This window comes from Huiozyma naganishii, chromosome 1 (genome assembly GCF_000348985.1).
Source record: "Huiozyma naganishii CBS 8797 chromosome 1, complete genome".
Taxonomy (NCBI): Eukaryota; Fungi; Ascomycota; class Saccharomycetes; order Saccharomycetales; family Saccharomycetaceae; genus Huiozyma; species Huiozyma naganishii.
This window is the reverse complement of record NC_035922.1, coordinates 1,240,752-1,262,887: the sequence shown is the minus strand read 5'-3', so window position 1 is coordinate 1,262,887 and position 22,136 is coordinate 1,240,752. Positions and strand designations below refer to the sequence as shown.

Sequence of the window (22,136 nt, the reverse complement as noted above, 5' to 3'; positions counted from 1 at the left end):
GTATAATTACCGTTTTTTGAGATGTTGTTTACGAAGTAGACACAAAACGGTATGGAAACGAAAATAGAAAAGTCCAAACACGCCCAATATGAATCAAAAGTGACAGGGTACAGACACACTTGTGCTAAAGAGCAAAAGAGACAAGTTATTATATAAAAACGCCTCGAGAGTGAAAAATTTCAGTTCTTCGCCCTATCGATGAGAAAAAGAAATAAGAGCAGTGAAAAAAAAAATTTCCGATGAGCGGCGATGAGTCAACAATGGAATGGCAATGAGAAGCCAGTGGTCAAAGAAGAGACGGTAGGGCACCGTTGTTGTTGTCGGTGGTGGGGCACGAAAAGCTGAGCAGAGCGTGTGTCCGTAAATGGTAATAAGCATCTATTAGTGATAGATTAGCAGAGGTGCAGGGAGAGAGGCGGTTCTCTCTGGTCCCAGTCTAACCTAGGCTAGCCCAGTCTGGGCCGTAGGCGGAGACGGCGACTGCTCTCCGCCTACTATCAACCGGCGGAGTTGTAACACCGCCGCGAGTTTAGAAAGAGAAGACGAAAAATAAAAGGCCGAGGGAATGCGGGCGGATATGTATGTTAGTCGTCCAAGGTGACATATAGCGGTGGGTGGTGCGGGGCGTCGAGGGACCCTCGTCGCTGCGCTGAGGTGCTGTGCGTTGGTCCTTGAACGGCTCTGGTGTACGGCGTAAGTGTCTCTTGCGGTACGTCCTTGATGTCCTCTCCAATTTCATAGATTACAGATCCACATAATGTTAAGAGCTTATTTCCTTCTCCAATGTTTTGTTTTGAAGAGGGAAAAAAGGGATCTACCTTGTTTCTGGAGAGTATGTTATGCACGCTTTGCTTTTACAAGTAAGCGCGTCGGTGCATAACTGCAATACAGCAAAGCGGTATTCGCTGTTCTAGTCAGATTCTCGAACAGATTGCAGTTTTTGTATAATGTGTATGTGTGTGTATTTTCATATGAGCCGGGTAATTAATTTTGCGTATGTGGGAGAGCCCTCTGCGGGATTCTCTGGGCGACAGAAAACAAGAGAGAAAAAATGTACTGAAAAATTTAAAAGTCGATGAGCTTGAGATGACAGAGATGGCGATGAGAAAGTATTGCGGTGTTCTGTAGTGAAGAAAAAGCAACAGTACGATGTCCGGACTTACCATCGATGAGGTGAAAAGTATAGCCAAAAAGGTCATTGACGTGAAGGAGAAAACCCACTACAATTCAGTGGTCAAACTTCTCAATGAGCTAAAGACTGTCTCGCACGAAACGCAGCGGGAACTGGCCGATGACGATGAGGTCGAAAAGAAATACAGGTTTCTCGTCGTGTCTCTGTTCCAAATATTTAAGAAAATGTTCGCCAGAAACGACTTGTCGCTATCTGCGCATTTGAAAAGTAATTCCGATCTTCTCAAGTTCAACCAGTGGTGTAGGAAACTGTACGACTCTTTCAAGACCCAACTGTTGAAGATTTTGTCGGACTTTACCCTGGAAACATCGCTCGCTTTAGACTCCCTCGATCTGTACGTGCAACTACTCGAATTGGAATCGACCTATTTCGCTACCTCTAAGGACGCGCCGTTCTTTGCTAACAAGACTTTGAAGAAGTTGATCATCGCGCTGTGGAGCTCTAAGATGGACGACACATCTCTCGATATAGATCGGGTGACTGGCCAGTCGCAAAATTTTCTTCTTTTGGAGTTTGTGGAGAAGTACTACAAACCGTATGTCGATATACAGTACTACTTCCAGACTGAACTGAACCAGTTGCTTTCGTCGGACGAGGCAGAACTCGATTTAACCTCAGAAAATTGTACCGCGAAATGGCTCGCTTTGGTGAACCACGATAACCACTGCTCAAACGAAGATGCAGACTTGGAAATGTTTGTGAGTAACCCACCAAAGGCTGTGGAAAACGATACAAAATTTAAGTCACTGATGGAGAAAAACTGGTTGTTTTACTTGGGTGGTAACATGTCCTCCACTCAATACAAGACCGTCCTGTTAATCCTACACAAGAGAATCATTCCACACTTCCATACCCCAACAAGGTTGATGGATTTCTTGACTGATTCTTACAGCATCATAGACGCAACTGCTGGTGTCATTCCAATCCTGGCACTAAACGGCCTGTTCGAACTAATAAAAAAATATAACCTGGAATACCCAAATTTTTACCAAAAACTTTACCAGCTTTTGACACCCGACTTAATGCACGTCAAGTACAGGGCTAGATTTTTCCGGTTGATGGACGTTTTCTTATCTTCTACGCATGTATCGGTCAACCTGATAGCATCTTTCATAAAAAAATTGGCCAGATTATCCCTAACGGCACCTCCAGCTGCAATCGTTTCCATCATTCCATTCATATACAATCTGCTAAAGAAGCATCCAAACTGTATGATCATGATCCATAACCCGAAATTCATATCCAACGCATTTCACACCGTCGAGGAACAGCAACTTCAAAGAACATTAAAGGCACAATACCAGGACCCCTTCAACGTGGATGAGCCAAACCCGGAACTGACAAACGCATTCGGTTCATCGCTTTGGGAATTGGCCACTTTGATGAACCATTATCATCCGAACGTTGCTTCATTGGCTAAAATCTTCGGTCAACCGTTCAGGAAATTGAACTACAATATGGAGGATTTTTTGGATTGGAGTTACGACTCGTTACTGGCTGCAGAATCCAACAGAAACTTAAAAGTTTTGCCCACTCTAGAATTCGAGACTTTCGATTCGGTATTTAACGAAACGGAGGGCAAAAATGCATACTTGCAAAATATAACCTGGTAACTGTAAATATTTATTATATAGTATTATCTGTAGTGGTCTTTCATTGTATATTATATGTGAGGATAAATTGTGGATTTCCCCTTGGGAATGGACTCATGGAGCGATACCCTGTGAATTTCGATAATGCGAAATATTACTACATAGTTTGTATATTTAATTATTCGGGCCCTGTTTTACAACTGTCTGCTGGAAGACGCTGCCACACCTCAAACATGCGTAGTGCAGCATCTTTCTTAGCTTCTAGCAAAAAACAATAAATTTGAAAAAATTTTAGAGTGAATTTCTGCAATAATTAAAAAAGAACTTAATCATTAACTGAGTAATCATCAACTTTTATTATCATACTACTAAGTTATCTTCGATAGATAGCCACCACACACATGTCGAACCCATCCAAACCCGACGCAGAGGCTGCATTAAAGTTTAAGGACGAAGGTAATGTTTATATCAAAAGTCAGGACTACCAGAAAGCTATTGAATTGTACACAAAGGCCATTGAGCTAGACTCCACGTCATCGATTTTTTATTCAAATAGAGCTTTGGCGCACTTGAAGTTGGATAACTTTCAAAGTGCTCTCCATGACTGTAACGATGCTATTAAGCTGGATAACAACAACATAAAGGCCTATCATAGAAGAGGTCTAGCGTACGTTGGTTTACTGGAATTCAGAAAGGCCAAGAATGATCTGACGATTCTGTTGAAATACAAACCAAATGATGCCACCGCTAAAAGAGGCCTTGAAATGTGCGAGAGTTTCATTAGAGAGGAACGGTTCAAAAAAGCCATTGGTGGTGATGACCATGGGAAAGTAAAACTGTGTCAAACCGTCAGCTTGAGCTCTTTTAACGCTAACACTGACTTGGTGAAATACGAAGGATTAAAACTGGATTTCGAGGAGCTCACGGACGAAAAGGGCCAGCCAGACGGTGTCGTCATCAAAAACATGTCTCAAGAGTTTATCTCAATGATGGTGAACGACTATTTCTTGAAAGGAAAGAACATTCCTAAACAATACGCTGCGGCTATTATTTCTCACGCCGAGAGACTTTTCCGTACCGAGCAAACTCTGGTGAAACTTGACAACACGAGGAACCCCGACGCGAAAATATCTGTATGTGGTGATACCCATGGGCAGTTTTATGATGTCTTGAACATTTTCCGTAAATTTGGCAAAGTTTCGCCGACACATACGTACCTGTTCAATGGGGATTTTGTTGATAGGGGGTCTTGGTCCTGTGAAGTTGCGCTGCTGTACTATGCCTTAAAGGTGCTTTTCCCCAATAATTTCTACTTGAACAGAGGTAACCACGAAACTGACAACATGAACAAGATGTACGGGTTCGAAGATGAGTGTAAGTACAAGTACTCTCAACGGATTTTCAGCTTGTTCTCTCAAAGTTTTGAAAGTTTGCCATTGGCAACACTGATCAACAATGATTACTTGGTCATGCACGGTGGGTTGCCAAGTGATGCCAATTCTACTCTTGAAGATATAGAGAAAATTGACAGGTTTGCCCAACCACCAAGAGAAGGTGCCTTTATGGAATTGCTGTGGTGTGATCCACAGGAAGCCAATGGTTTTGGTCCATCGCAGCGTGGCCTTGGGGTTTCCTTTGGTACAGACATCACCGAGAAATACGTCCAAAATAACAAGCTAAGAAAGATTTTCAGGTCCCACGAAGTGAGGATGCCAGGTATCCAATTTGAACAAAACAAAAAATTGGTCACCGTTTTCAGCGCACCAAACTATTGTGATTCTCAAGCAAACAAAGGTGGTATTATTCATGTTACGCCTGGGAAAGGCCATGTTGGCGAGCATGGGAATGACGACGAGAACCTGATCATTGAAACTTTTGAAGCAGTAGAACATCCTGACATCAAACCAATGGCGTACTCTAATGGTGGCCTGGGTTTTTAATAAATCTTTAGACAATGCCCTATCATCGTAGTCTCCACCGACATGTATATAGGAAACGGAGCGTCTTTGAATGCTTGACAACCTGAGATCCTAAAGCCTTTGTAATTAATATAGAACGGAAACCGTCGGGTTTCTTTTGATACTATCATACAATATATATATATAAGTATATGCATTTTACAATAAAAGTAAGGTTGAGCGCGCAGTGACCCCTTACAATCGATCAATCATCATTTCCTGCAGCCTTGACCAAATCCAAAAACTTTTCTTTGGACACTTCAGTGATAAGTCTTTCTCTTTCCTGTTTGTTTTTGATGTCACTTAAGCTGTCCGTTGTTTCCTTGTCGGTCTTGATTTGTGTGGATAGGATGGCATTGAATAGTTTAACGACACCCTTTTGTGCAATTTTCCTTAGTTTGGATTCCTTTTCTAATACTGACCTCAAATCATCTGCGTCAATATCCGTGGTCAAGATATCCTTTTTCCTTGTTTTATTCAGCAATTTCCTCTTCTCGGCAAGTATGGCCTTCTTAGCCTTAACCTCTAGTTTATCCGCTTCAGTTTGCTTCAAGACTCTCTTGTTCCTTGCCATAATAGGGTCTTTTCTATCGTATGCCTTCAGATGAGACCCCAAAATGGAACTTAAAGCTGACGAGAAGTCAGCAGACCCATCATCGTGCTTACTGTTTTTAGATTTCTTCTTTCTGGGGAAGTCATCACCTTCCTCCTCCTCTGCACCCTCGTCCTTATCCTCACTCTCTACCTCCTCCAATTCAGAGCCAGAGGAAATACCCTCTAAATCCAGCTCATCCTCTTCAGCTTCGTTATCGCTCCCTGACGATGAGGCAGCTGCGGTATTTCCAGAACTGGATACCGTCTTTTTCTCAGGTTTCGCACTCGATGCGTCGGGCCTGGCCCGTTTCTTGTTAGCCTGCACCTTAATCGAACCCTTAGATGTAGCCATGATTGCCCCGTGTACCGTCCTATTCTTTGCGAGCCTTGTGCAGAGAGGTAAAGTACGATGGGCATCGCTTCTTTGCACTCTTCTCGATAAAATTTTCAGCTTGTCACGTGAATGGTAAATAAACCGAAAGTAGTGAAAAATAAATAAACACAAATCTGACACCGATTTGATACAAGTACTGATGCGTTTCGTGATCGGTTCTCTTTCATGTTGTTTGAAGGGAGGTTGGCAGCTATATTTGTTCATGTGTATATAGTGGATACAGTTCTTGTACTTTGGAACATCAAGTGTACTGTTTGGAGTGAGGAAGAAAAGTTGCAAGACGTAATACTGTGGACTTTTAGGATGACAGAAGTACCAACTACACCGCGGAAAGATGATCAGGGCATTGGAGCGAGCGGTATCCCTACAAGCCATGCAGCAATGAAGAGGAGATATACAACGTCTCCATCTCCCAAAAACAAGCATAATAACGTTGAGAACGATATGAACTCAAGACTTTCGCTGGACGGGAAGATTTCGACGGGGATACAATCGATCCTGAACCGTGTTAGTGGGAGTAATATCACTTCGCTGAAGTCGCATTCACACTTGGCGTCGTTTTACAAGCAACAGGTCAAAGAGTTGAACGATTTACAGACGACACTGTACAATAGAAAGATGGAACTGGACGAACTGAGAGATAATCTGGAGGTCAGGAAAGATCAATTGAAGGAACAGAAATACGCTGTGGGAAGAGAGAGTGGATCAAAGAACACCAAAGAACAACAATTGCGACTGAGGCAAACGGAGCTTTCCAAGTTGAAAGAGGATCTAGAGGCCAGGAAAAAGTTCTTGCTTGATGGGTTTAAGTTGCATTTGAAGCAGATGGAGGTGGAGAATCAAACAAAAAAAAATAAACTTGCCATAGAGTACCGCGATAAGTTGGAGGCTGTGAAAAGGGTTAAAATCAAAAAAATGGAGGACGAGAAGGACCAATTGGCTAAAGAGGTCGATGTGTTGAGGGAAAAAATTGCCAACAATGATTCCACATTGGATGACATGCTGAGGGACGTTACACAAAAATATGAAAATATGAAGGAACCTTGGCTCAAATCATTTGAAGTGAAGTGGAAGGAAAATGTAGAGATAAATGAAAAATGCATTCAGGAAATAACCGAACTCCGTAAAGAACTGGAAGAAAACTTACAACCCAAGGCTGAAAAACTTAAATCGAAATTTGACAGCTTGAAGGAACAAAGAGATGAGCTGATTGCTAAGCTCAAACAACAACAGAAAGAGCATAGAAAGATAGAAGAGGAAATATCGCAGAAAAAGACGACATTAAGGGAGACAGAGGAACGCGAGGCATCTCTGAAGGAGGAGATTTCAAAGACTGAGTCCGATTTGAAGGAACTGAACGAAATACTCATCAAAGAAGAGACTTTGAGAAGGTCTCTACATAACAAGCTGCAGGAACTTAGGGGTAACATTCGAGTGTTCTGTCGTATACGTCCGACATTGGAGCATATAGAAGATCCAGACACGGGACACATCACGGTAAATCCATTTGATAACAACTACGGTGTTCAGTCAATGGAAGTGATGAAGCAGAGCAGTTTTAGTAGAGCTCCAGTGAGCTTCAAATTTGATAAAATCTTCGACACAGGGGAAAGCAACGACGAGGTTTTCAAAGAGGTAGGACAGTTGGTTCAGAGCTCACTGGACGGCTACAACGTCTGTATTTTTGCTTATGGTCAAACAGGGTCTGGTAAAACGTACACGATGTTGCATCCTAACGACGGTGTCATTCCGGCGACAATTAGTCATATTTTCGACTGGGTTGAAAACCTCAAGGAGCGTGGGTGGGAATACAAAATTAGCTGTCAATTCGTCGAAATTTACAACGAGAACATTGTAGATCTTTTGAGAAGCAATGAAAATGGGACTCCATGGGTGAATGCTGGTAAGTGCGATGTAAGACACGATCATGATTTGGGGAAGACAACCATTACCAATGCTACAACGTGTGTTTTGGAGTCTAAGGAAAGTGTGGACAAGGTTTTGAAAAGGGCCACAAAGCTGCGGTCTACTGCGTCGACTCTCTCGAACGAGCATTCGTCGCGATCTCACAGTATATTTATCATTGAGTTGCATGGAGTTAATCACAAGACGAAGGAGGAATCCTGCGGTGTTTTGAACCTTGTCGATCTGGCCGGTTCGGAGAGGGTGCATTCTTCACAGGTGACTGGGGAAAGGTTACGTGAAACGCAGAATATCAATCGGTCGCTGAGCTGTCTTGGTGATGTGATCTACGCTTTGAATGATAAAAACACGAAGCGGCATATTCCGTTCCGTAATTCCAAATTGACGTACCTTTTGCAGTACTCGCTTGTCGGGAACTCGAAGACGCTTATGTTTGTGAACATTTCTCCTTCGAGTTCGCATATTAACGAGACGATAAACTCTTTGAGATTTGCATCAAAGGTAAACGCGACCAGGATGGCAAAACATGAGGTATAAGGTGAGTGAATGCGACGGTTGTATTTGACTTTTAAGTAGCGCGATACTCGCACATATATACGGGTGTATATATATCTACAACGGATTAAGGTAATAGTTCGTATGAGCAGCGGGGTGTGTACTGCAAAAAAGAATGTACAGAAATGTGAGAGTGGTCATTGATCGTCGTTATTAACATGGGGTTGGAACCTCTTAACAGCCCAGTTGACACCGATGAATTTAATATCTGGGTCCGAGGCGCCCTCTGTTTTGGTATACTTTGTCCACCAATCTACTGATTTGAATCTTGGGTCCTCTGGCTGCAGATCTTTCCTCTTTTCCCTTATTTGGGCAACCTGTTCCCTTAATTCTGCAGCGAGTTGGGATCTTAAATCTGTGGCTTCTTTCCCGTACTTCAATTCGTCGTTCAAGTCAGTTTCCCCCTCCTTCAAGTGCTTGTCCATGAGGGTTTTCCATTGTTCCCTGTACCTTACTATGATTTCATCGGGAACAGGTTGTCCTACTGATATTTTCGCCGTGGATCCCATAGTTTTCCAAGTGTTTTTGAAGATGTTGACGTCGTTACTCTCTGTGAACATTTTCTCAAACCCTGTGGTGAAGATGGGCAGCACTACAGGTGGCCGATCTGTCTCCAGGATCATTCTGGAGACCCCCCATCTAAAGTACCGCATTGAGTTATTGTATGGTTGTTGCAGTTGAAGGACGTACCCCTCTGGGAAGATGTGTACCCAGGAAGAATGTCTTTTCCATTGCGAGTTAAGGATTGCTATGGATCCGTCAATCGCATCCTGGAAGGGTCCCTTCCCAAACCTTTCCGTGGGGAGTACTTGCCCCAAGGAAAAGAAGTTCCCGTATATACAGTTTGAGAAGCAAATATTTTTGGCCCCCAGGCACCATCTGATATTTTGTAAGTTTGCGTACATTTTCAATGGGAGACATGCCCATACGAATGGGTCGTCAACGACCGAGGAATGGTTCATAATGGTGACAAATCCCCTACCTGTTCTTTTAGCCTCCTCCATGGATTTGTGCAAAGTTTCGAAATTCTCTAGTTCTACTTTGTAGAAGCATTTCATGAAGAGTTTTGAAGCAGCAATGACGAATATGCAAGTAGATTTTGACAGGAACTGCCAAAGGGCGTTTTCCCGAGGGTACTGATTTATGACGTTTTCCCCTCTTCTTTGTACATCTGGTAGCGTCATCGGTCTTTGTGGGGTGTGTCAACTTTGAAGGATCAGTCGTGTATGAAGGGATTTCCGATGTATAAAGTTTAAAAAGTGAAAAATTATAAGTTAGCCGGCATCAACACTTTAAGAGTTGTGCAACTACAAGTGGTGCAGCTATAAGGATCTAGTTGCAATTCTCTGCCCCCCCGATGGAAAAGTATACGAATTATAGAGACAAAGGAACCGGGATCGGACCCTTTTTCCCCGTCCCGTCACGCAGGGCAAGTACAGTGACGAAAATCGGTCTATGGACCGTGTTTCTTGTTAAACTCGTGCTTACCTTGCCCCTACTTGTCGCCGCGATATTGATCCCCATGATCCGCCCTCGTGTGTTGCGCTGGACCACTTCGTTCCTGTTTGGGATGCAATTGGACGTGCGTGCGGATGGAGTTCGCCGGAGCGATCTGTCCCGGTTCCCCTGGCCGCGTGCCGGGGACGACAAGATCTACGTGGTCAATTGGACCAGTGCACTGGACAGCCTCGTGTGTTCGCTGCTAAGCGGCGGAGGCACCCCTCAGTTCCTCGTCCCTGACACACAGCCGGGCGCCCCCTCCGCCTGGCGCGTGCTCACCGCATGGGAGTTCTTCCGGCTCACGTGCGCGGGGTCCCTCCACGCGCGGCGGTTCGGCCGAGCGTGGCCCGGTCACGTGGCCCAGCAGCAGCAGCAGCAGCAGCCGCAACAGCGCGGCCCGCTGTTCGCGTTCCCGGAGGGCACGTGCTCGAACGGGAAGACCGTGCTGCCCTTTGCGGGCTCCCTCCACGAGCTGCTCAGTCCGGCGGGCCAGCCCGGCGGGGAGCCAGGCTCGCCCGCAGCACTGGTGCCCCTGCGGGTCTCCTTCCCGCGGGCTGCGACGACGCCGCTGCAGGTCTCCCTCCGAGCGCTCGCACCCGGCTGCTGCTGCTGGGCGCCTCCGCGTGAAGGCGCACTTCCAGGCGGGCTCCGCCGCCGCCACGGCCGTCCCGAGCGACACCCTGCGCGTCGCTCTGAACGGCGGCGACCGCTTCACGCTCGTCGCAGACGATCTGGGCGCCGCGGCGAAGACTCGCTTCTGCGCCGCGTACAGCGCCGCCCGGTGATGCATCTCCCGGGCGGGCCCGGCTTATCGCTGGCCAATCACCGCCAAGATCGTTATCGCTGCGGGCGCCTGCCCAATCGGGCGCCCGCCTGCGTGCCTGCCCGCGCGATAGCGATTTCTGCCAGATCCGGCCGCAAAAAGAAAAGAGCTCTGGGTCTCCCCCGCCCCGCGGGATCTCTGCGGCGCCGTCTCCGCAGAGCGCACATTTGCGCCGTCGACTCACCCTCTGCGGGCGACCCAGAATGCAGCTGCACTCGCTGTGGGAGTAGGGGCTCCCACGGTATTTTGCGATGGCTTCTCTCGACGACCAGTGTATACGTTGAATTTTTATATTTATACGTTGGAGCCGTCTCACCTCTAATTCTCAGTCGAGAGATTCCCAGATACAGTAGCCTCTTTTGTGCATTTCCAGTCGGGTATGGTTTACGTCTGGACGGAGACGTACGATGAGGCCACCATCGGGTTCATGGTGGTCGCTGCTGCTCTTGTGTTTTTCATGGTCCCTGGGCTAGGGTTTCTGTACTCCGGGTTGGCGAGGAGGAAGTCTGCGCTGTCGCTCATATGGGTGGTCCTCATGGCCACGCTCGTGGCCATGTTGCAGTGGTACTTCTGGGGCTACTCGCTGGCGTTCTCGAAGACAGCCCCAAATAACAAGTTTATAGGAGATTTGACCTCGTTTGGGTTTAGGAACGTCTACGGGAAGGTCAGTGAGGACGATAAGTACCCTGAAGTCGCCTTTGCAGGGTTCCAAATGATGTTTATGTGTGTTACAATGAGTATTGTCTCGGGGGCCACTGCAGAACGTGGGAAATTGCTCCCGCACATGATATTCATCTTCATATTTGCCACGATCGTGTACTGTCCGATCTGTTACTGGATTTGGTCCTCCGGTGGGTGGTGTAACCAGTGGGGGGTGCTAGACTGGGCAGGCGGGTTCCTAGAGATCGTTAGTGCTGTCGGCGGGTTCGTTTACTCCTATTTTCTGGGGCGCAGGAGGGAAAACCTACTGATTAACTTCCGTCCACATAACGTGTCGATGGTCACTCTGGGCACGGGGATTCTGTGGTTTGGGTGGTTGCTGTTCAACGCTGGATCCTCTCTTTCCCCCAATCTGCGGTCCGCTTACGCTTTCTTCAACACAAATATCAGCGCAGTCACAGGGGGGATGACTTGGTGTATTCTCGACTTCAGGTCCGAACGCAAATGGTCCACCGTCGGGCTATGTTCAGGGATCATCTGTGGTCTTGTGGCGGCAACGCCGTCCTCCGGGTGCATCACACTCTACGGGTCCCTGATACAGGGGATCGTCGCTGGTGTCGTTTGTAATTTCGCGACAAAGATCAAGTACTACTTGAAAGTGGACGACTCGATGGATCTGCTGGCGGAGCACGGGATCGCAGGGATCGTGGGACTGCTCTTCAACGCGATGTTCGCCGCAGACTGGGTCATCGGAATGGACGGGTCCACGGAACACGACGGCGGGTGGGTCACGAAGAATTGGAAACAGATGTACAAACAGATCGCATATATAGCGGTCGTCACAGCATACACCGCCGTAGTGACCTCAATAATCTGCATCGTCCTCGAAAGACTCCCCTACATGCAACTTCGCGTCGATGAGGAGGCCGAGGCAAGGGGGCTCGACGAGGACCAGATCGGCGAATTTGCATACGACTACGTCGAAGTAAGAAGGGATTACTACGAGTGGGGGGTCGATACAGACAACAGGCATTCTGGGGAAACGCACAGCCACGGCGACGAGGACCGCGAATCAACAACCACTGGATCCACGAACTCAGCAGCAAATAATATTCATGACGTTTTGGAGAAGAACGGTACTTTTTCCAATCCAAACAAGGCACAAGCATAAACAAGACCGTTTCTCGAGCTTTACTAGTCCACTCACCCTTCATCAACTCCTATTTAATGACATTTTCGTCCAAAAACCTTTTTACGTTACAACATGATAGATATCGCAAGTAATACTATTCTCAACTTTATTTTAGTGCTCGTGTTAGCGAGTTTATGGGCTTGGGGGAGTATCTTCAAGCCAAAAAAATATGGTCCCGGTAACAAGAGGACAAAAAAATTCGACCTCGGTGAGGATTGAACTCACGATCTTGCGATTAACAGTCGCACGCCTTAACCAGCTTGGCCACGAAGTCTCAAAACTTTTATTTTTGTGTTATATATGAGACTTATAATACGACACACGTAACCCGGAAATGCGGTCCAATGTCCTGGACGCAAGACATCCCATGATCACAAAGCATTGTGGACATTAACTAGAGAGCTCGACGGAGAGCAGACTAGAAGAAGGTAACCTTACCTTAATCAGTTTACCGTGGCCGTGCGCCTCGAGATAAAGATTAGCACGTCGAAAGGTGACTGCACCTCAATAAGATATTAGTCTCCAAAATGATAGAGACCAAAAGGTTAAGGACACAGTAGTAACGCAAAAGTGAAAGCAAGGAGATCAGGAAAGAGAAAGAACCTTCTGGAGAATTCTAGGAGCCATTCAGAAATAAAAAGTATAAAAAGGGCAAGGCCTTGCCAGATTTGAAATGGAGTTGGAAAGAAGTTATATTCTGGATTAGAAATAAGAAGAACAACACTTATTATATAAACAATTCATAGGTAAGAATAGCATATCTTACAATTTTGTGACAAAGTACAATCGTATATACATAACCCACTGATGGAACTAGTCACTCGATAATTTGTTGGATTTGTGATTAGAAACTACAATCATAAATACCTAATCTACAATCAGGTTGTTAGTGGGTTAAATGCTGCAATTGACGTTTAACACCCACCGACGTCTAACCGTACGTCTGTTTGTCTGTGCATAAGAAGCGGACAAACAAAATATCAATTACAATAGAAGACGAAATATTTTGATCTTTGCCGACATTACGCGAGGTAAAAAATATTAGGCGTCGTGAAATAGACAATTGATTCTTTGAGGAATAAATTGTATAAATACTCACGACATAGCTCGTTTCTCTCGAGAATCTTATCACAGATATTCCCAAATTATATACGTCTTTATATATATTTTTCCCCACATCTGTATGGGCAAGAACTCTAATAAGATAGGAAACATCAAAGACAATGTCTAAATTAGAAGGTACGCTAGGGAATAATCGCATACTGATAAGATGCTTTGAGAGCTTCGATCATAATTAATATTTGGTCTCTTTATTAGAGAACACCAACATACAATCGAGTACATACGTACATACCGGTTTATATACGTGCGAGTGGAACGTCGTCCACTCGCTCGCTCAATGTCTACGTAACGTTAGCGCCGAGCACGGTAATGATCTAATTATTATTTATGTCATGATGTAGGTGTTACTACATCACATATTTTGTAAGATAGCGCTGATGATAATTAATGTTTTGAGTAAACTCTAAGCTATATATATGAGTTCAACAGTGATCTGTTGAATAGGGTCTTATTCGCCGTGGCTATTCATTGTAGTAGAGTAAAGAGATGTTTTAGTTCAGGTATGACTTCTGGTATATACTTAATGTATAAGTATATGGTTCGATGATCTCTTCTATATTGTCACAGATAGAAGGATCAATTCATTCGATGTAGTTAGGCTTTATATACGCGAGAATTTGCTCAGAGTCAATGGTGTGATTTTTCACTTTCTCACTGTGGTGGATACTTCCACACTTGTGGCATCGTTATTTGTCTCGTTAACATTTGTGTCTTTTATCAAGTGTGTGTCCTGTTTATGCCTATGATGATATCTTATCCCCCTTATCATATTCATTTTCTATATCCAGCATGATCAATTGTCTGTCCTCTCTATATAAAGGAAGAAACAAACTTCTTGAGTTATACACTAATGATTGATTGTATTTGACATTCAGACTTTGTAACATGTCCTTGATTATTTTGTTAACAAGTTCGTGAACCATTATCGGTAACGATTGACGGTTATATATATAGTTTCCGATATCCAATAAATCTTTTGTTCGTCCTTGTCATCGCTTAGTACGTGTGGTCAATTGTTCTTTAAACAAGACTCCTTATCGTTATTAATAGCGTCCTCTTTTGCTCTTACATTGAGGACATGGACGTTTAAAACACTAGCCTGGTTTCAAAGTTTTGCTTGTCCTTGCACGGTAGCATTTGTTGCATGGGCATTTAATACAAAAGTACTGTTGTACTAGTACTTCCTTCTTTGTAGTACGGTCCTTTCCAATTATAAAATATTCTCTAGATGGGATATTTGTTTTGCGTCCCATTTTCGCAAATCTAGCGTCCAATGGAATTTCATCTGCAACGTACAACATTAAGTCCTCTATGTTCTGGATCTAACGTTCGTTCAACAATGTTTAGGCTGGTATAAACCACTTCTCCCACGAAGTCGACAATGTTACCACCAAATTTTGGTTTCATGTGGTAAAATTCAAACCGATGTTCAAGATTTGCCGGTGAAAGCAGTTTACCGAATTGACAGCTTTTAAAGTTGGAGATTAAGAGCGTAGAGTGATAAATTAGCTGCGATATTAAGAGAATGAGGCGGATGATTCTATAAAGGTTGCAAACTTTGGAATTAACTTGATGTTCAACATACACAATTTCTGTGTTAACCAAGGTCTGCTGTGGTTAAATATGTACAACAGCCTATATTTTCCATGCTTATGCGGCAGTGCGTACAATAGTGCATATTACAAATCCATACTTGTTTGAGCGTATTTGGAAAAAATGCGGAATCAGGTACCTTGACCGTTTCTTCGTGATCCAGACAATCGGGAATAGCGACAAGATTAGAAATCTCAGATTAGAAATCTCAGCCGACATGTCAGTATTACGTGAATTTTGTAGTGATGTATTTTGTATACTGGTGGATACACACGCTTTATTTCCGTTGGCGTAATACACCCACTCAAGGACAAATTAACTGCTCCACACCCAACTTCACAACTTTAGTAAGCGGAGAACCCCCTTATTCCATGGCCCACATTCTTGTCACTTCACCGACTGTTATTCCCGTGGGGATCAACATATTTATTGTCGCTTGGTTCTTCCGGACCGGAATATTCGAGCGGGTGTAACGCGGATATGGGAAAAGTCCTCGAGACCGACGGAAAAACACGCCGCGGAAGAGCCGTTTGGCTGCGGTGTCCGGGTGGAATTACCGAAAAGTTTAGGGATGCACTAACAAACCTTATTTCTCGAAAGGATCGACACTCGGGTTGTCACAGACGTAGCGAAGCCTCCTGGAGGTTACGAAGCAAGATCGTTAAGGAAAATACTGAAGCCAAGAGATATAAAATGGGATGGTTGCTCGTTTCATTTCGAAGTTTAATGATCTGTTCGTTGTAGTATCTTCTATTTTATTTTGATTTTTTCAAATTCTGTAGCTTAGATTGTATTATTTAATACTGTACCTAGCACAAACAACTATATATTGCTAAGAAAACCACATAGACACTACAAAATGGCAGCCACTTCCAAAATTATTCCTTCCGTTCAAAGTATCAAAGCAGAGCTTAGCAAAGTGAGCACTGGTTACGGGTTGATGTCTTTGACATGGAGACCAACACCAGCCCCACAGGAAAAGGCTTTCGCAGCGATGAAGAAAGTTGTCGAGTACGCCACTGCCAGTAAGTGTAAGGCTTTCTTCAACGTCGGTGAGTTTTATGGGCCTGACAGAATGAACTTGACATACGTGAGGGATTTCTTCAAGCAGAACCCAACTCTTAGAGAGCACGTTATTATCAGTTGCAAAGGTGCGCTAGATGTTCACACGTTCCTTTCAAAGGGTAAGTACCAGGACGTTCTTGACAGTGTCTCCAACTCTGTCGAGGCAATTGGTGGTTACATTGACATCTTTGAAGTTGCTAGATTGGACAATGGAATTGTCCCTGCTGGCGAGGTCTATCCGAAGGAGTCCTTTGAAGCATTGGCTAAAATGGTCGACGAGGGTAAAATTGGGGGTATCTCGCTGAGCGAGGTGAACGAAGGACACATCAGAGCAATTGCCAAAGATTTTGGACCTTATTTGACTTGTGTGGAGGTGGAACTATCTTTGTTCTCTACGCACATCCTAAAGGACGGCGTTGCCAAGGCCTGTAGCGACTTGGAACTGATCATCATCTGCTACTCTCCATTGGGGAGAGGTCTGCTTTCCGGGGAGATCAAATCCAATGATGACATCCCTGTGGGAGACATCAGAAAGACGATGAAGAGATTCAATGGGGAATGGTTACAACAGAACTTGAAGCTGACCGAGTTCTTACGGGATGAGATTATCAACAAACGTCCTCAGGAGTCAAGAATCTCGCTTCCACAAGTAGCTTTGGGCTGGATCAAGAAATGGAACCATAACCCAGAGTTCCCTGGAACCCGGTTCATCCCAATCCCATCTGGTTCTGGCGTCTCCAGAGTTGAAGAGAATTTCGATGAGGCTAAAGTCCAAATTTCAGAAGCGGAATTCGAAATGATTAACAAGTACTTGAAGGAATTTGTCACCTCGGGAGACAGATACGAGCAAGCTTAATGGAAATGGATTTCTCTGGTTTATAACGTTTGTCTGCTCCGTATTGGAAACCGAAAACACAACAAGACTTAAATCGCTAGGTAAGTATGTATGTATTAAGGGAAAAAATACATAAGGTTACTTAACACAGCCCACATGTTAACGAAAAAAAAATGCTACTAGTCATTTATTTTATATATGTATGTCATTAACAAATAAAAAGAGTCATTCTGCATTTACGCGGCTTTGATCTTCCGTTTTGAGATCAGAGAGCTGTAAAATAGCAGTTTATTGATAAGTTTGATCAACTCACCCCTGAACGCAAACAGCAACCCTTGAACAAGCACACCCTTCACCAGTTGCGGTATAACACCTTTCCAAAGTCCATGCAGTCCCTCATCCTTGTAGTAGTGAAGTAATACCTCTTGGAAAGTCTTAAATTTTGACCCGGCTCTCTGTAGCGAGGCCTTTGCGACGATCAACGGCTGTGTCGCCAAAGTGGAAATCATTTTAGATATGACACCTAGCGTAAAATTTTGCGACACAGTCAAAGTATCGCTTCCAGAAGTCTCTCCTCTGTGGAACAGTATTTTCTTGAGTCTTTGGTACGACGCGTACGTGATCGATGGGTTCAGTGTCAGCATCAGACCAACTTTTAGGCCCTTCCAGAACGCCGTTATATCACCGTTACTCTCTTTGTAAACCTGTTTGATTACATTGATCATCTTTGCCTGCTCCGGGTCATGGCTAGTCTGTTGTCTCGTAGCTATCACTGCGATGGGGCTAGTGAACACCTGGGACATGGCCGCTGCCACTACACCAATGGCCAATTCCTCAAGTGTGGACAAGGCCAGTTTCCGATGCGACACGAGATTCTGCCTCAGTTTCATATTGATGTATCGTTGCCTGAAAAGGGTGTACCAGAAGAAATAGCAGAAGTTCATGACAAAAGTGCCTACGGTAGACGCGGTCAACCCCTGGTACAGTCCCCTGGGCCCCTTCTGTTTCAAGATATCCACCATGCAGTCGATGACGTTACGGTACTTCTTCTCTGGGTGAGCAATTGTAGGACCCTTCCCCTGTGACTCTGTAGCAGTTTCCTTTCTGGTCTGCGACTGAATCAACGTTTTGGAGAGGTCAAGAGGGTACACCACGGCATTAGCCAGAGCGGAGGAAACCGCACCAGCAATAGCTGATTCTAACGTAGCCATACCTGTATGCGAGTGTTGGACTCCTTTGGACCCTGGTCACTGAAGAACTTGAAGCACTTTTGATATTCTCTTGTTTTATTATTTTTCTCTTTTTTAAACCTTGAAACTTGACTCTCTATCCGCCAGTGAGATCCGTTGACTCAATTGGTGTACAGTTAGAACCTGACGTCCTGTGGTAGACACCTCTGCGATCTGCCATCCTTGCGTGTGCTTTTACCCTTGTCTCTGGCCATGCTTTTGCGCATGTCGAAGGCGTCCTTCTCATCGCTGATCGTTTTGGTGCTGTCAGGGTACGGGTCATCGGGTCCGTTGTAGTACCCTACGACTCTCCTGTAGACGCTGTACCCTAGTTTCTCGTACAGTCTTACCGCGAGCGCGTTGTTACATTTGACAAACAGGTCGATGAAGTTGACGTTCCGCGGACTCGAGTCTGTGATGGACTCCAGAGTGTTGCACAGCCGTGATGCGAGCGAGATCCTGCGGAATTCAGGAGCCACTGTGACCGCCGTGATGTGGCTGTGCCACTCTTGCTGCTTCCCCTCGGTCTTCGCCATCATGTACCCGGATATATTGTCGCGGCTGATCTTGCAGTCTACAGTCGACTCGACACTCTTGAAGAACAGGTCCGGCCACAAAATCAAGTACTCAAAATAAAACTCCAGCGGGAAGTTCTCCGTCAGCGCATCCAGATTCACATTGTTCAAATACAAAAGATCCGTCGCCTCAAACGGTTCAATGGTCGTCATCGCTGCACTCACGCGTGGATCCTTGTTTCTAAACTCTCTTTCAATTGGCAGTTCTTCTCACTGAGTGCAACAACTTCTGGTGCAAAACTGTCAAAAAGATACAAAAAATTCCATTTGTGACTGCACAAGACTTTTAGCATCCAGACACCCGGAACATCTTTTTTGGACAAATGTTTTGTTTTAGTTTATGCGTTTTTTCCCAATACAGAAATACGTATTATTTTTCTTGTTCTCTTTGGCTGCTGTTTTTCCCAGGCAGAGGCTTCTCGGCTCTCCTCCCCTCCCACTGCTTCGCGGAACCCGCCTACGGACGTTTTCCCAGAGAGAGTGCAGTCTGCCAGACTCAAGGTGTCCTGCCTGGAGTCCTTCCCCCCTCCCACCCTGTGCTCTACGCTCTCTCCCTCTCCAGGTCTCAATTGCGATGTGCTATATGCACAGATAGGTAAGTAACTTGATTACAGGCCCTCTATGAATTAACCACATTTGGAGTCAACCAAGAAGACTAAATAATCAATAAAAAATGGGTAGCGGTAAGCCAAGAGGTTTGAACTCTGCTAGAAAGCTACGTGTCCACAGAAGAAACAAGTATGTTTAACCGATTATAGAAAATTGCGCATAGGAAGGTCCATGTTACGTTATGTTGAGGAGCAGGGAGTAATTATGGTGTGTGCGGAGTGGATCAGCTTGTTGCAGTGACCAGAAGAATGTACCCTGACACAAGCTATATTTGATTGCTCCTCACCCACCCCTCTTTCTCTCATGCCTTCCTCGATCTTTGAACGACGCCTCTTTACTAACAGTTCTTTTTGGCAAATGGTATCTAATGATACTTTGTAGCAAAAATTTGAAAACAGCCGTTGGGCCGAAAACAAGTACAAGAAGAGACTTTTGGGAACTGCTTTCAAGTCTTCTCCATTCGGTGGTTCTTCTCACGCCAAAGGTATTGTTTTGGAAAAATTGGGTATTGAATCCAAGCAACCTAACTCTGCTATTAGAAAGTGTGTCAGAGTCCAATTGATCAAGAACGGTAAGAAGGTTACTGCTTTCGTTCCAAACGATGGTTGTTTGAACTACGTCGACGAGAACGACGAAGTTTTGCTAGCCGGTTTCGGTAGAAAGGGTAAGGCTAAGGGTGATATCCCAGGTGTCAGATTTAAGGTCGTCAAAGTCTCCGGTGTCTCTTTGCTAGCCTTGTGGAAGGAAAAGAAGGAGAAGCCAAGATCATAAGCAATTCAAAAATTCGAATGTTTTGTATTCATTTGTATATTGTACATCTCTCATCCTATTTTTGTCTAAACATAGAAATATCCAATAACTTACACACTCTCTGAAGAACCGCATCGCACTCCACGCGCGGACTTATCACTGCAAATACAAATAAAGTGATTACATAACTTAAACACATCGTTAAAATGACAGGTACCTACCTGCGCGGTCACTTCTTCTTGTTTAATCTCGAGTTCAGCCTCTTGTACAAATCACTGTTATTCAGGGAGGCACCGACACCAGTGGATCTGGCGTTATTGCCAACAGCCATCACGTTGCTCATCGGCGCGTATTTGTAGTCGGTTGTCGTTTGAGCAGGAGCAGCGGCTCTGTTTCTCCTCGCGGCAGCTTGTTCGTACAGCGATTGTGAAGTGGACCCACTATCCGCGGAACCATCCTCAACAGTTCTCTGTTTCTTTCTCCTCTTGGCAGAGTTCAAAGCGCTCTTTTTTCTCAGTTTCTCGGAATCAAACTCCAACTGCGTGATCCGTTTATCTCTATAGTTATCCGAGGCGCCGATAATAGGCCTGGTCCATTCAGCAATCAACCGTTCCGCGATCCGGGCAAGCTGTGGCTCAACACGTTTAGACTTGGTATAGAAAATCATGACTCTACCCAACCCACTCTCCTTTAGGTGCTCCGTCTTGACCGGTAGATCCTTAATAGCGGCAAACAGAGATTTCTGAATCTCAAAGGAAGGAAGAGAACCATCCGGTAAAGGTTCCAGCCAGATCCGGACACTTTGTAGAAGATTGTTGTCGAGTATAGTGTCGGCAAGATTCGCCTTCGACAGTATGCTTTCCACTTTGGGGAGCAACTTCACCTTTTGGATGGCCACTTGGCTACTGTCCCCGGTTTCAATCCTCTTGTTCAAAGTGTCAATATCCATCTGAGCAGCAACATTCATTTCATCCTTCAACCTCAAGATCTTTTCATCCAAGAATTGCTCTAGATCATCCTCGTCACGGCGTGTCCGCCTGACCTTCGGTTTCTTAAGCAGAGCGTCCAGTTTTTCTTCCAGTTGTTGACGTTTCGTTAGTTGTTGCCCTCCAACATTATTATCATCACTGTCGTATGCGTTCTGGGAGCCCGTGACCCGCGTACCTCCTGAACGGCCCGACGCTGCACCATCATCTTCACCAGAATCAGAATCAGAATCAGAACCGTAACCATTGGCAATATGTTTCCTGCTTCTTTCTCCTGGTTGTGTGGCAGTTGTAGTCTCACCAGGGGTAACGGAAGGTGTGGTCCCCTCACGACTAGCAGTCTCCTCAGTAGTCGCTGTGTCCTCTACGACAGGTGATTCTGCAGCGTCTGTGTTTACGACAGGTCGTTCCTCCGTCGTGTCTGCATTTTCCACCACAGGTGTCTCTGACCTCGCAACGCTATCGACAGCAGGTGCTTCTTCATCCCCGTGAGCAGTTTCAGCAGTCGCCGGGTCTATCCCATCAGTCTTCTCCAAACCGTCGATCGCCCCGTTTATGGCCGCTACCGCAGCTGCGGCAGTGTTTACACTGTATTCCTCCCGTGATTCGGGAACAGCATCCCCATTAGCACCCTCACTCATGGCTCTACACAGTCGTTGACCTTCTGAAGCTACCACTCTTCGTTTATATCACTGCCCTCCAAGTAGACATCCTCAAATTTGTATGTAATTTTTGCATTTGCAAAGTATCAGAAAACGTCTTCAACTACAGTTCCCGAGACTGTTGAAGTAAAAAGGATCCAAGGACCGTTGACAAGAACCCCCAGTGCTTCTGTCCAAATTTACCTCACAGAACACCAATTAGACAATGTTTGGTTCCCAGAGTCAGAACGTCCGAGGAGGAGAAGAGACTACACGAGACAACAGACGATGACCACTTTGAAGACTGCTGCGATCGCCGGTGACAGTGTCGTTTGGGTCCTCGTCCTA

At 45.2% G+C, this 22,136-nt stretch overlaps 12 protein-coding genes and 1 non-coding gene across 13 annotated transcripts; 7 read left to right on the top strand and 6 right to left on the bottom strand.

Moving 5' to 3' along the window:
• Nucleotides 1–1,149: 1,149 nt before the first annotated feature.
• NOC4 (ribosome biosynthesis protein NOC4) lies at nt 1,150–2,805 on the top strand (the record flags this gene model as incomplete). The annotated part of the gene is made up of 1 exon (XM_022611263.1): nt 1,150–2,805. One exon carries the CDS (start codon nt 1,150–1,152, stop codon nt 2,803–2,805), a length of 1,656 nt encoding a protein of 551 aa, XP_022462689.1.
• A 380-nt stretch (nt 2,806–3,185) lies between these two features.
• PPT1 (protein serine/threonine phosphatase) lies at nt 3,186–4,724 on the top strand (the record flags this gene model as incomplete). The annotated part of the gene is made up of 1 exon (XM_022611262.1): nt 3,186–4,724. The coding sequence occupies one exon, from the start codon at nt 3,186–3,188 to the stop codon at nt 4,722–4,724; it is 1,539 nt and encodes a 512-aa protein (XP_022462688.1).
• Nucleotides 4,725–4,947: 223 nt separating this feature from the next.
• On the bottom strand, nt 4,948–5,688 carry RRP15 (rRNA-processing protein RRP15; the record flags this gene model as incomplete). The annotated part of the gene is made up of 1 exon (XM_022611261.1): nt 4,948–5,688. One exon carries the CDS (start codon nt 5,686–5,688, stop codon nt 4,948–4,950), a length of 741 nt encoding a protein of 246 aa, XP_022462687.1.
• A 207-nt stretch (nt 5,689–5,895) lies between these two features.
• Nucleotides 5,896–8,190, top strand: KAR3 (Kar3p; the record flags this gene model as incomplete). The annotated part of the gene is made up of 1 exon (XM_022611259.1): nt 5,896–8,190. One exon carries the CDS (start codon nt 5,896–5,898, stop codon nt 8,188–8,190), a length of 2,295 nt encoding a protein of 764 aa, XP_022462686.1.
• Nucleotides 8,191–8,345: 155 nt separating this feature from the next.
• Nucleotides 8,346–9,392, bottom strand: TAZ1 (lysophosphatidylcholine acyltransferase; the record flags this gene model as incomplete). Its single annotated transcript, XM_022611258.1, has 1 exon — nt 8,346–9,392. One exon carries the CDS (start codon nt 9,390–9,392, stop codon nt 8,346–8,348), a length of 1,047 nt encoding a protein of 348 aa, XP_022462685.1.
• A 173-nt stretch (nt 9,393–9,565) lies between these two features.
• LOA1 (lysophosphatidic acid acyltransferase LOA1) lies at nt 9,566–10,942 on the top strand (the record flags this gene model as incomplete). The annotated part of the gene is made up of 1 exon (XM_022611257.1): nt 9,566–10,942. The coding sequence occupies one exon, from the start codon at nt 9,566–9,568 to the stop codon at nt 10,940–10,942; it is 1,377 nt and encodes a 458-aa protein (XP_022462684.1).
• Nucleotides 10,911–12,362, top strand: MEP3 (ammonium permease MEP3; the record flags this gene model as incomplete). Its single annotated transcript, XM_022611256.1, has 1 exon — nt 10,911–12,362. The coding sequence occupies one exon, from the start codon at nt 10,911–10,913 to the stop codon at nt 12,360–12,362; it is 1,452 nt and encodes a 483-aa protein (XP_022462683.1).
• A 221-nt stretch (nt 12,363–12,583) lies between these two features.
• Nucleotides 12,584–12,657, bottom strand: KNAG0Atrna5N. Its single transcript has one exon. It is a non-coding gene; the product is annotated as a tRNA-Asn (tRNA).
• A 3,300-nt stretch (nt 12,658–15,957) lies between these two features.
• On the top strand, nt 15,958–17,019 carry KNAG0A07840 (aldo/keto reductase family protein; the record flags this gene model as incomplete). Its single annotated transcript, XM_022611255.1, has 1 exon — nt 15,958–17,019. One exon carries the CDS (start codon nt 15,958–15,960, stop codon nt 17,017–17,019), a length of 1,062 nt encoding a protein of 353 aa, XP_022462682.1.
• A 215-nt stretch (nt 17,020–17,234) lies between these two features.
• On the bottom strand, nt 17,235–18,209 carry ANT1 (Ant1p; the record flags this gene model as incomplete). The annotated part of the gene is made up of 1 exon (XM_022611254.1): nt 17,235–18,209. The coding sequence occupies one exon, from the start codon at nt 18,207–18,209 to the stop codon at nt 17,235–17,237; it is 975 nt and encodes a 324-aa protein (XP_022462681.1).
• A 155-nt stretch (nt 18,210–18,364) lies between these two features.
• NAT3 (peptide alpha-N-acetyltransferase complex B subunit NAT3) lies at nt 18,365–18,955 on the bottom strand (the record flags this gene model as incomplete). The annotated part of the gene is made up of 1 exon (XM_022611253.1): nt 18,365–18,955. The coding sequence occupies one exon, from the start codon at nt 18,953–18,955 to the stop codon at nt 18,365–18,367; it is 591 nt and encodes a 196-aa protein (XP_022462680.1).
• Nucleotides 18,956–19,475: 520 nt separating this feature from the next.
• Nucleotides 19,476–20,182, top strand: RPS23B (40S ribosomal protein uS12; the record flags this gene model as incomplete). Its single annotated transcript, XM_022611252.1, has 2 exons — nt 19,476–19,540; nt 19,810–20,182. 2 exons carry the CDS (start codon nt 19,476–19,478, stop codon nt 20,180–20,182), a joined length of 438 nt encoding a protein of 145 aa, XP_022462679.1.
• Nucleotides 20,183–20,390: 208 nt separating this feature from the next.
• SPN1 (transcription factor SPN1) lies at nt 20,391–21,788 on the bottom strand (the record flags this gene model as incomplete). The annotated part of the gene is made up of 1 exon (XM_022611251.1): nt 20,391–21,788. One exon carries the CDS (start codon nt 21,786–21,788, stop codon nt 20,391–20,393), a length of 1,398 nt encoding a protein of 465 aa, XP_022462678.1.
• Between the last annotated feature and the right edge of the window lie 348 nt (nt 21,789–22,136).